Source organism: Trichogramma pretiosum, unplaced genomic scaffold (assembly GCF_000599845.2).
Source record: "Trichogramma pretiosum strain Unisexual culture from Peru unplaced genomic scaffold, Tpre_2.0 scaffold39, whole genome shotgun sequence".
NCBI classification, from domain to species: domain Eukaryota; kingdom Metazoa; phylum Arthropoda; class Insecta; order Hymenoptera; family Trichogrammatidae; genus Trichogramma; species Trichogramma pretiosum.
The window spans coordinates 483,569-497,061 of NW_019640828.1; the positions used below are offsets into that span (position 1 = coordinate 483,569).

At 33.7% G+C, this 13,493-nt stretch overlaps 1 protein-coding gene across 1 annotated transcript; it reads right to left on the reverse strand.

Moving 5' to 3' along the window:
* Positions 1–1,053: 1,053 nt before the first annotated feature.
* Positions 1,054–2,915, reverse strand: LOC106659483 (zinc finger protein 1 homolog). The gene is made up of 5 exons (XM_023463331.1): positions 2,769–2,915; positions 2,604–2,677; positions 2,414–2,528; positions 1,484–2,305; positions 1,054–1,161 (listed from the first exon to the last, which is right to left on the reverse strand). Exons 2-5 carry the CDS (start codon positions 2,627–2,629, stop codon positions 1,054–1,056), a joined length of 1,071 nt encoding a protein of 356 aa, XP_023319099.1. The 5' UTR covers positions 2,630–2,677; positions 2,769–2,915.
* Positions 2,916–13,493: the final 10,578 nt, after the last annotated feature.

The window sequence follows — 13,493 nt, forward strand, 5'->3', positions numbered from 1 at the left end:
TTGCCGCAATTGTGTGCGCACGATGCCCAATTCCCAGTTTCAGGGGTTTAATTATGATTATTATTATTATTATTTTATGCGAATCTCCGGGAGGCTTTGGAAATTATAACAAGCCAATACATGCAACGGTTTTGTCATTGCGGTTATGTGTCGCTTTCGATGTTTATCTCCTTTTTTTCACGCCCCTCCACCCACCCCCCTTTGTATATGAGATTTAAAAATAGCAACTGATCTTCGACGTACGCGCCACAAGAGGTGGCGGTGGTGGTATACACGCACGTTAATAAAAGAGATGTATAATAACGGTTTTTCCACGCCGTCGTCGCCTTGAATTCAATATCATTCGCCCACCTTCGAGGTATTTTAATCCACCGCAGCCCCGTATTAAATGAACTTGCTGCAGTGCGTCGATCGCCAATCGGAACCTTATATTAGAATAGAGAGTAAAAGTGCGTGGGACGGGGAGAAACAATTGGTTATATTGCCACGAACGCGTGGGATGTATTGTTTTTTTTTTTTTTAATTTATTTTAAAAACGACACGAGGAAGTGCGCGAGGGTGAAAATTCAATCATTGAGGATCTCTTGGGGCGATGTAGTACGAGGGATGACTTATTGTATTATATGTACGGTACGGGAAGTATGATTTCGTTAATGTTATTGCAAGATACTCGTTATTTTTTCTGGAAAGAAGTAGGTACTTTGGTTAAGATTCAACTGATGAATGGGATGTTGGGAAATTGGTTTGAAAGCCATAATCAGAAGATCAAATAAAAGACAATAAATTTTTTGTATTTTAGTTTATGCACAAAAGGTGAGAAAAAAGTTTTACATAATCTTGACAAAATTAATAACAGTTTGAAATATGTTAAGTATATTTACTTGAAAATTTTTATAAAATTACGTAGCGTACTTGTGCAATAACCGAAGTTTTTATATCATCCACATGACTCGAGATGTACTGAGCTCACGTGAAATTCAAGGTGATGTTTTAGTCCAAATTATTTGTGACAAATATCGCACTCGTAGGATTTGATACAATTGTGTACTGAATTTATGTGAGTTTTGAGGCGATATTTACGGGTGAATAACTTATGGCAAATCTCACAATCAAATTGTTTCTTACGATCATGCACTGCATTGATGTGAGCTTCGAGGGTACCTTTTTGTCCAAATGATGTATGACAAATCTCACATTCAAAAGGTTTACTATGATGATGTACTACATTTATGTGAGTTTTGAGGTTACCTTTTAGTCCAAATGATTTGTGACAAGTATCACAGTCGAAGGGTTTGCTCCCAGTATGTACTGAATTTATGTGCTTTTTGAGGGTACCTTTTTGTCCAAATGATGTATGACAAATCTCACATTCAAAAGGTTTGCTACGATCATGTACTGTACTAATATGTCTATTTTGGCCACCTTTCTGTGAAAATAATTTGTGACAAATTTTACATTCGAAGGGTTTGATCCGATTATGTACTGTATTTATGTGAGTTTTGACTTGTTGTTTTCGTCCAAATGATTTGTGACAAATATCACATTCAAGTTTTCTTCCACTATGTATTGTATTTATATGAACTTTGAGGTTACTCTTTAATCCAAATGAATGGCGACAAATACCGCATTCAAAGGGTTTGCTCCGATTATGCACCGTTATTATGTGAGTTTTTAGGTGACTATTGTACCCAAATGATTTGTGACAAATGTAACAATCAAAGGCTTTTTTATGACCATGTACTACAATTATGTGAGTGTTAAGTGCATCCTTGCGGCTATATGACTTATGGCAAATATTGCACTCGAAAAGTTTGCTCCGACTATGTACTGTCATTACGTGCCTTTCCAGGAACCAATGGCAGTCAAATAACTTGTGACAAATTTCACACTTATAACGTTTAATGCCCTCATCTGTCGCACCGATATTGGTTTCCAGAATTGCTTCTTCTTTATAAGTTTTTCGATTAAAATTTTTTTTAATCGATAATTTTGCTTGATCCTTTTTTTTCGATATGTTCACATCCTCGAATTCATCGAACTTCAATCGGAACTTTTCTTGAAACTGACATTTATCATCGTAATTAAACTCTTTTTTTATTAAAATTATCAGATTTTTATCATTTGAATTATTATTTTGTATTTGGTTTTCTACTTTCACGCTAGGTGGATAAATCTGATGCTCAGTTTTGTAGATGCTTGCCAATGGAAACTGCAGTTCAGGTTTAAAATCTTTACACTCAATATCTACGAATATTTTTTCCTCTATCTTTTTCTGTAAAGCCATAGTCTGATGCGTGTGGTTTGACTGAAATTAAAGTTGTCTTATTGGTATCGGCTATAGAAAAAAAAAAAAAAAAAAAAGNATAAAAAAAAAAAAAAAAAAACAGATCACAATTGTAATCATCAAACTTACCGGTAATTCATGAAAGGACAATGTTCCAACATTTTTGACTTCGCAAAAGTCCACAGAATCGAGATTATCATCACCACCTGCGTCTGGCCAATCATCGTTTGGCTCTTCCTTTACCCTTCAAAAAACAATCTTGTTCGATAAAGCTATTGCTTCGAAAAATATCGTGGTATAAATAAACAAAAAGCAATACCTGACTATATCTCCGCTACTTTCCATCACTTTCTTTATTGATTATTTACTCACAATATATATTCACCACACGTACTATGAAAGTAATTTGTTATCACAATCAAATTTTACAGTAAACAATGAGAAAATATTTGAGGTTAATCGCCTCGTGGAGACAACACTGTACCTTAATTTTAGGTAGAGACCTATACTCTTTTACACATAGTATTTGTAAACACTCGCTTACTGCAGGAATTTAGCTCTTTGCTAGCGATTTCAGGCACAACGGGTGTATCATAGCGAGGTGACCGCGCGTTTATGGTAGCTCCTTGGCGATTCTTTCCCCCCTCCGTTGTCGACTAGCCATACAAATTTTTGTACTACGATATAAGTACGCATATTAACATGTCGATACAAAATTGTAATGAAAATGTCATTCATCCAGGCGCACGATTGACTTATGCTTCTCTAAATCGACAGCAATGCACTGCAAAATAATATTACACAAATGGTATTCCGAATGAAGTTGACTTTGTCACTGGAACGACGGGTAATGGTGAAATATTTGTGGCATTTGCGTCGATATCATCGGTTTTTATTTCATAATGCCCATTCACATTACTCAAAATTAATAGAACTCTACTGCTCAAAATATCTATAAACAATACGTGAAAAAAGTTCTCAGCTGATTTGTTTGCAGAACTAAGTAGCCAAAATTTATGAAGAATAACAATTGTCAGTAAAAAAGTGCTACCTCTAAAATGAATAGAGGTGTTTTGATAGACAATATCAGATAAGACTGTCACAATTTTTATTGAAATTTTAGAAAAACATCTATAAAAAGTATGCATATACATTTCACTTCAGTTATCTAATTATGTAAAAAAAATTAGCTCCACAATACTTCATTTTTTACAAAATATGTTATGAGTCAACATATTCTACAATTCACTTCCAATATTCACCAGTTGTAGAACCTCACATTTTTCGGAAAGATTGATATTTTCGAAAGAAGAAAGACCTCATGAAGTGGTACTAACAAGACTATCGTTTATGATAGGTCAAATTAATTCTTATCTTGATCATCATTTCGCACATTCTCATGAAAAAACTTTGCCCTCATCAGCAAAACAAACTTAGTGAATAAAATTGCGTTGGTAAGCAAGTTTTTTTTTAAATTTACTACATACGTAAAATTTCGGGAATGGTTTTTTGAAAATGGATTGAAAGATCTTCGAGATCATGGTGTTTTTTTTACTGTATGATCAAACTGGATTGTTTGATTTACAAATCTTTGCGAGTCTCATGGACTGTTTTTTGGTGTCTGAGCAAATGCGGTTTTTGTGAAAATGCCCTTTCGCACTTGTCACATGCATAATCTTTACGACCTTCGTGTACTGCTTTTATATGCTTCAACAAATCTGATTTACTTCCGTATTGTTTTTCGCATTTGTCACACAAGTAATCTTTGCGGCCATCATGAACTGTTCTTTGGTGGAAGAGCAAATTACTTTTTTGTCCAAATTTCTTCTCGCACTTGTCACATGCAAAATCTTGACGACCTTCATGAACTGTTCTTTGGTGCAAGAGCAAATTACTTTTTTTTCCAAATTTCTTCTCGCACTTGTCACATGCGAAATCTTTGCGACCTTCATGGATTGTCCTTTGATGCAAAAGTAAGCTACATTTTTGTCCAAATTTCTTTTCACACTTATCGCAAACGTAATCTTTACGACCTTCATGAACTGTGTTCTGATGCTGCAACAAATCTGATTTATTTCCAAATTTTCTCTCGCATTTTTCGCATGGGTAATCTTTGCGAGCTTCGTGTACTATCCTTTGGTGCTTTAATAAATCTGATTTAGTTCTACATCTCCTTTCACATTTGTCGCATGCATAGTTCCTTTGACCTTCATGAACTGTCCTTTGGTGGACAAGCAAATACCACTTGAGTCTAAATTTCTTTTCGCACGTGTCGCATGTGTAATTTTTGCGAACCTCACGTGTGTTTTTTTGGGGCTTCAACAAATCTGATTTACTTTTAAATTTGTTCTCGAAATAGTCAACAGAGTAATCTTTAAAAACGTGATGTACCATCTTTTGGTGGAAGAGCAATAGCGATTTTTGACCAAATTTCTCTCCGCACTTATCGCATAAGTAATCTCTGCAACCCTCGTGAACTGCCTTTATATGCAAGAGCAAATTATGTTTATTTCCGAATCTCTTCGCACATCTTTCACATAAGTAATCTTTGAATACTTCGTGGAATATTTTGTTGTGCTTAAGTAAAGTTGATTTGTTTTCAAACTTCTTCTTGCACTTGTTGCATGAGTAATTTTTACGATCTTTGTGTACTAATTTTTGGTGCGTCAACAAACTCGATTTCTTTACAAATTTTTTCTCGCACTGGTCGCATGTAAAATCATTACGGCTTTTGTGTTCTGATACTTGATGTCTACTCAAATGACTGCGAAACGCAAATGTCTTTTTGCACTTGTCACATGCATAATCTTTTCGTTCATTGTGAATTGTGTCTCGGTGTCTTATCATACTCGATTCCAGTTTAAACGCATCCTGAGAAATATCCCAAATGTGTTGTTTGTCGTTTGTAACAACAATGTCATGTTCACTAAAATTATCTCTTGAGAAACCTTTTTCGGATATCCTCTCACTTTCATCCATTTTTTGGTTAAACGATGGATCCTTTTATTTGGTGCCACGAAAATTGAACGAGTAAAATTGGTCTTTTGGTATTATGGCTTGTTTGATCGGGAAAGACGAAATTCAAACTAATTTGCTTTTACTATAAACACGATCAGTGTTCGACGGACTATTTCGAAATCATTTATGATCATATTGTTTACAATTAAGTTAACTATTGATTTATTGATACATTTTTGTTACAATTTTGAACCATGAGTTTAAAATTCAAAATAGGTGACGATTTTTTCGAGGAAGTTTTCTTGGCTTCTTATGTTAAGTATTTGAAGAAAGCTCCGTGTAACATACGAGTTAAAATCTGAGAGTATATAAAGCGTACTGAGCTTATTATGACTTTCTGCACTTTGCATTAGATGATCGAATGAGAGAAAAAACAACTGCTTCTCCTATTTTGAGAGGTTTCATACTTTCTGATTGTCTGGGTAATATCTACGTAATGACTACAATGGACAAAATTGTCGAAACAGAAAGAAACAACTCGTTTAGAGTTGGTCAAATTGATTCTTATTTTGTAAATCTTTTGACTCATTTTTATTTTTGAATTTAACACATAAGTAATCTTAAAAAACTTCAAGTATCATTTTTTGAAATTAATGAAAAAATTTAATAAATGACCTATTGAACTTGTCCCATAAGTAGTTTTATTAGAGTTTATGGATAGTTTTTAGTTGTACTGACCAAATTTCTTCTCGTGAATAATATCAGTAACCTTCGTGTACTGTGTTTTGATGCCTGAGCAGATTCACTTTTTGTCCAAATTTTTTCTCGCATTTATCGCATGAGTAATTTTTGCGACCGTCATGAACTAAACTTCGATGCCTCGACAAATCTGATTTTTGTCCAAATTTCTTCTCGCACTTATCGCATGCGTAATTTTTAAGACCTTCGTGTACTGTTCTTTGGTGGTATAACAAATATGATTTAATTCCAAATTTCTTCTCGCATTTATCGCATGCATAGTATTTTTGGCCCTCGTGGATTGTTCTTTTGTGGAAGAGCAAACTTGATTTCTGTCCAAATTTCTTCTCGCAACTGTCACATGCAAAATCTTTGTGACCTTCATGTATTATTCTTAGGTGCTTCAACAAATTCGATTTTATTCCAAATTTCTTCTCGCACTTGTCACAAGTGTAATCTTTGCGACCTTCATGAACTATTCTTTGATGCCTCAATAAATCTGTTTTTTGTCCAAATTTCTTCTCGCACTTATCGCATGCAAAATCTTTAAAACCTTCGTGTACTGTTCTTTGGTGGTATAACAAATATGATTTATTTCCGAATTTCTTTTCACACTTGTCGCACGCGAAATTTTTACAATTTTCGTGTACTGTCTTTTGATGAACGAGCAAATACCACTTATGTCGAAATTTCTTCTTGCAAAAGTCGCATGCAAAATTTTTCCGATCTTCGTGGTATGTCGTTATATGCAAGAGCAAATGTGGTTTTTGTTCAAAAATTTTTTCGCACTCGTCACATGCAAAATCTTTACGACCTTCATGGACTGTCCTTAGATGGTAGAGCAAACTCGTTTTTTGTGTGAACTTTTTCTCGCACAAGTCGCATGTGAAATCTTTTTGAAATTCGTGTACTGTCTTTTGATGCCTTAATAAATTCCCTTTGTCTCCAAATACTTTCTTGCATTTGTCACATATAAATCCCTCACGACCTTCATTTACTATTTTTAGATGACAGAGTGAATTCAATTTATTTTCAAATTTTTTCTTGCAATTATCATATGTGTAAGCTTTGCGTCCTTCATGAACTGACCGTTGGTGCTTCAACAAATCTGATTTAATTTCAAATTTCGCCTCGCACATGTCGCATGAGTAATCTTTGAATATTTTGTGTACTGTCTTCTGGTGATAGAGCAATTGCGAGTTTTGACCGAATTTCCCTCCGCACTTGTCACATAAGTAATCTTTGCGACCTTCGTGGACTGTCTTTACGTGTAGAAACAACCTCTGTTTATTTCCGAATCTTTTCGCACACTTTTCACACAAATAATCTTTGAAAACTTCGTGGAATATTTTATTGTGCTTGAGAAAAGTTAATTTGTTTTCAAATTTCCTCCCACACTTATTGCATGAGAAATCTTTTCGATCTTTGTGTATTAATTTTTGGTGCGTAATCAAACTTGATTTTTTCACAAATTTTTTCTCGCATTGTTCGCATGAAAAATCATTGTGGCTTTTGTGTACCGATATTTGGTGACGGCTCAAATGACTTCGAAACTCGAATTTCTTCTCGCATTTGTTGCATGAGAAATCTTTGCTATCTTTGTGTACTAATTTTTGGTGCGAAGACAAACTCGATTGTTTCACAAATTTCTTCTCGCAGTTGTCACATGCAAAATCTTTGTGGCCTTTGTGTACCGATATTTGGTGACGACTCAAATGACTTCGAAACTCGAATTTCTTCTCGCATTTGTTGCATGAGAAATCTTTGCTATCTTTGTGTACTAATTTTTGGTGCGTAGACAAACTCGACTGTTTCACAAATTTCTTCTCGCAGTTGTCACATGCAAAATCTTTGTGGCCTTTGTGTACCGATATTTGGTGACGACTCAAATGACTTCGAAACTCGAATTTCTTCTCGCACTTGTCGCATGCATAATTTTTTTCTTTATTGTGAGTTGTATATCGGTGTGTCATCATACTTGATTCTAGTGTAAATGCCTCCTGGCAAATATCACAAACGTATTTTTTTTCGCTTGAAACAACCATATCAAGTCCAGTTATATTATTTTCCGAAAAAATTTCTTGAGGATTTTTCTCACTTTCAACCATTTTGGTGCTTAAAATAAACGATGGATTCTTCTGTTATAGTGCTACGGAAATTGAACAAGTAAAATTGATCTTTTGGTATTATGGCTTGTATCAACGGGAACAACATTCAAACCAATTTGTTTTTACTATAAACTTGGTCAGTGTTCGAGGGACTTTTATAAGATAGTTTATGATCATATTATTTACAATTGAAATACTTATTTATCTGTTTGTTTATTTTTCTAGAATTTTTTGAAACAGTTAAATATTCATCCTTGACGACGACTTCTTCAAGAAATCGTTTTTACCTTTTAAAACGGAATACCAAAAACCATCGGTTTACGCAGTAGAAGCGTGCAACAAAAGTATTGTGTAAAAAAAACGTGTAAATAATACATTATGAAGATCAGGGGATTACGTACAAGAAAAATTACCAAGAAAAACCATAGGTTCATGTATAGTTCAAAAATAATAAAACTACCACAAGTAAAACAAAATCATACTGGCCCAATTTTTATTGAAATTATAGAAAAAAATTAGCATAAATATCTATACATGAAATTGGTAAAAAATAGCGATTTTCATTACTTCACTGATGGCTAAAGCAATATTCTTTGAAGAAATATTCAGAGCATATGCCATTCATGTGAACAAAAATTTACCTATAGTAACTGAACTATCACACCTGACATGCGATTAGATGTCGTTACGCATATTTGCGATTATAAGAAAAAAGTAATTGAAAGATTTTCAAAATGTTAATAGCAAAGCAAACCTTTATAAACGAGGTTTATTTTACATATAAGTCGTCAAATTATGTAAATTAAAATTAGCTCCAATGAAATTTTACAGGACATGCTAAAAAATGGTTGGACAGTCAATATATTCTGAAATATACTTCTAGTGCTCACCATTTGAGAAATTTTATGTCTTTTAGTACGTTTGAGATTTTATTTATTAGGCGAACATCAATGTAACTCAAAGTATTTACATTTTTCATGAATCACTCGTTTGCGATAAGACATACTAATCCTTATTTTTTACGTCATTTTAAACATTCTCATGAAAAAACATTGGCCTTATAAGCAAATCAAATGAGGTGAATCAAATTTCGTTTGGAGCCAAATTTTTCCATATTTATTATGCTATGTTTTTTGTGAAGCAAGTTTTTTTCGAATTTATAGGATACGTAAAACTTCAAGAATAGTTCTTGGATAATGGGTGGTACGATGCACTTTGAGACATTTAAAACTTGTTTGATAAGTGGCACCTTTGAAATTTATGGTCAGTTCTTCGATGTCTACTCGAATTCGATGGAGTATAATAATTATTTTAACACTTATTACGAACATTATTCTGTAAGAACTTCGTTTATTTTTCAGTGGATGATAAAATTCGATTAATTGAATTGTAAATCTTTTCGAGCTTCGTGTACAGCTGTCATTTAGTGCCTAAATAAATTCCCTTTTTGACTAAATGCTTTCTCGCACTTGTCACACGCGTAATCTTTACGACCTTCATATACGGTCCTTTGGTGCTTTAATAAGTTTTGCTTAATTCCAAATTTTTTCTTGCAATGTTCGCATGCGTAATCTTTGCGACCTTGGTAGACAGTCTTTTGGTGCTTCAACAAATCTAATTTACTTCCAAATTTTTTCTCGCAATTGTCACATGAGTAAATCTTTGCGACCTTCATGGACTGATATTTTATGGTAAAGCAAACTTGGTTTTTTTGAAAATTTCTTCTCACACTTATCACATACGTAATCTTTGCGACCTTCGTGGACTGTTTTTTGATGGTCGAGCAAATTTGATTTTTTTGCAAATTTCTTTTCATATTTGTTACATGCAAAATCTTTGCAACCTTCGTGGACTGTTTTTTGATGGTCGAGCAAATTTGTTTTCTTTCCAAATTTTCTCTCGCATTTATCACCAGCGAAATCTTTTCGACCTTCATGGACTATCTTTTGATGTAAAAGCAAATATGCTTTTTGTCCATATTTCTTTTCGCATTTATTGCAAAATTGTCTGATGATGATCTTTGTGTACTGTCATTTGGTGCCTGGACAAATCCCATTTGCATCGAAATATCTTATCACACTTGTCGCATGGAAAATCCTTGCAGCTTTCATGGACTATCCTTTGGTGGTCGAGCAAATGATGTTTATGCCCGAACCTTTTCTCGCATTTATTGCATGCGAAATCTTTCCGACCTTCATGAACCGTCTTTTGGTGGGAGAGCAAATGAACTTTTTGTGTAAATTTCTTTTCGCATTTCTTACATGCGAAATCTTTGCAACCTTCGTGGATGGTTTTTCGATGCCTGATCAAAGAGCTTGATTCACCAAATATTTTCTCGCACTTGTCGCATGGAAAATCTTTGCGACCTTCGTGCACTGTCTTTTGGTGCTTCAACAAATCTGATATATTTCCTGATTTTCTCTCACATTTATCGCAAGAGTAATCTTTGCGGCCTTCGTGTACTGTTCTTTGATGTCTAATCAATTGTGATTTTCGTCCAAATTTTCTCTCGCATTTGTCACATGCGAAATCCTTAAGACCTTCATGGACTGTTTTCTGGTGCTGCAACAAAACTGATTTAGTACTAAATATTTTCTCACAATTGTCGCATGAATAATCTTTGCAATCCAAATGAATCGTCTTTTGGTGCAAAAGCATATTGGATTTTAGTGCAAATTTTTTCTCGCATATGTCGCATGTAAAGTCTTTGCGACCTTCGTGTACCGCCCTTTGATGGATCAACAACTTCGATTTTCTCTCAAATTTAAAGTCGCACTTGTCACAAGCGTAATTTTTGCGACCTTTATGTGTGGTATTTTTGACCTTCAACCAATCGGATTTACTTCTAGATTTCATCTCAAAATTATCGCTCACGTAATCTTCGCGACGCTCATGAATTGTCTTTATGTGTATGAACAGACTCTGTTTATTGCCAAATCTTTTTGCGCATCTTTCACATAAATAATCTTTGAATACTTGGTGGAATATTTTGTTGTGCTTGAGTAAAGTTGATTTATTTTCAAATTTCCTCTCGCACTTGTTGCACGTGAAATTTTCGCGATCTTTGTGTGACAATTTTTGGTGCGCCAACAAACTCGATTTTTTCACAAATTTCTTCTCACATTGGTCGCATGCAAAATCTTTGTGGCTTTTGTGTTCTGATATTTGATGTCTACTCAAATGACTTCGGAATTCAAATTTTTTCTCACATTTGCCGCATCCATAGTTCTTCTCTTCATTGTGCATTTTGTCTCGTTGCATTATCATACTTGATTCTAGTACAAATGCCTCCTGACAAATATCACGAACGTGTTGTTTGTCATTTGAAACAACATCGTCGTGTTTACTTGAATTATTTTCCGAGACAACTTCCTTTGAGTTTTCGTCAATTTTATCCATTTCGGGGTAAAAAATAGACCTTGGATCCTTCTATTTGGTGCCACGAAAATTGAAAGACTGAAAATTGATCTTTTGGTATTATGGCTTGTTCGATCGGGAAAGACAACATTCAAACTAATTTGATTTTTCTATTAACATGATAAAAGAATGTCGAGGAACGATGCCAAAATCGTTTATAATTTAATTGTTTACAATTATAAGTTACCGATTTATCTCTTGGCATATTCTCCTCGTAATATTTGAAATAGTTTAAAAGTAGTACTCTTAAAAACTCCCTGTAAGATCGACTTAAAATAAGCTCGTATTTTTTCATTTTATACAGGTAACCAGGGACGTATGGGGTTGTACTTCCCGGTCTCAGTAACAAATCAATAAATTAATGAATAATGTACAAAAATAATGATCTAGCATTAGCTAGTCAATCAGTTTAGGCAATAAGGACAACACTTTTTTGTGTGTTGACGATCGACAAATTTCTTGTCGAATGACACACAAAAAAGTGTTGTCCTTATTGCCTAAACTGATTGACTAGCGAATGCTAGATCATTATTTTTGTACATTAAAAATACGGCAAATCGTGAACACGATGAAACAACTTAATTAATGAATAATCAAATAATTAGTAGTACTGTGGTTTTAAAAAGAAACCCATCATATTGGGCGCGCAGAGGATCATTATATAAGTAGTTATACTTTTTTCAAAACGATTTTTAAAAAGCAAATATGACAAGAAAGAAGACGATAAATAAATTTGTCGCATGTTTATTTTAAAATTACTTGATTAGAAAATTCATTCTGGACGAAAAATTGTACTTTTTTCTAATATAGATAAAGCATAGTTGATAGGAATCCGTTTCTTACCTTTAAAATATACAAATGTAACTGCTCGAATCGGCCCAGCTAGTGCAATATTCTTAATTCTATATTTTTAATATTTTTATGTTATCAACTTCATTTTTATTGGATTCATTGAATTATGATTAGCAAATTATTAAATTAAAATGTTTCATATCGTCATGAGTGTGAATCATAATTTCTGTTCCAAGTGCATTTGTGAAATAATTAAATACAATGTGATTTATTTATGAGTACGATCGGCTAATCCGATGATGGACGATAATCGCATCCCTGCAAACTGTACAAGAACCGAAGCTGAATTATACATAAAGCGACGATGCTGAGCACTTAAAACACACGAAGAGAGAGACTTACAAACTACGCTTATAGATTAAGGAATTAGAAACTACGGCTTTGCCGTTGGACGAGCTCGGCGGTGATGACTCAGCTGGACAAGGCTCCGTATATAGAGTTGATCGATGCATAGCGCACAACGTGGCTTGGCCATGCAAAACTTGCAATGCTCTCCGGAGTAACTTGATGACTAGCAAGACAAAAATTTCAATTTATCAATAATTTTATTTTGATTCAATTAGAAAATAATGAATCAGTAAAACATCATAGGAAGTCGGTAGCAAGTGGGCTTGAAAAAATTATTAAAGTGTCATTTACCTCGTTTAGTTATTCCTAGAAAATTTCGGGATGACGATAAATTATCGCGTAAATATCTAAAATACATCAGATCTCTTAATTTATTGATTTTTCACTAAATATAAAGCTGCGAAGATATCGATAAATAGATGAGGCAATTTTACTCTATTGTTGAAATTTTTTGGAATTGTTGATTTAGGTTATGGTTATCGCAAGAATAAGACGAAAATAGAACTTAGTTATATTAATCAATCAGAACAATCCTTTTTCTATGCACTATTAATTACTAAAACTACGAATACCAGTGCACAGTTTTTTTTAATCTGAGTTTTATCTATATAATATGCATTTTAATTATAATTCATCGATTTTGTGCGTTTGAACTTCGAATCAGTACTTCAATTTTACGGTAAATTCCTGAAAGCGTTAACGATAAACGTTGAATGTCATTGTGTTTGAAATTATATTCATATTCAGTATTATGTTTATGTAAATTGTATATGAAATTAAGTTCAAAT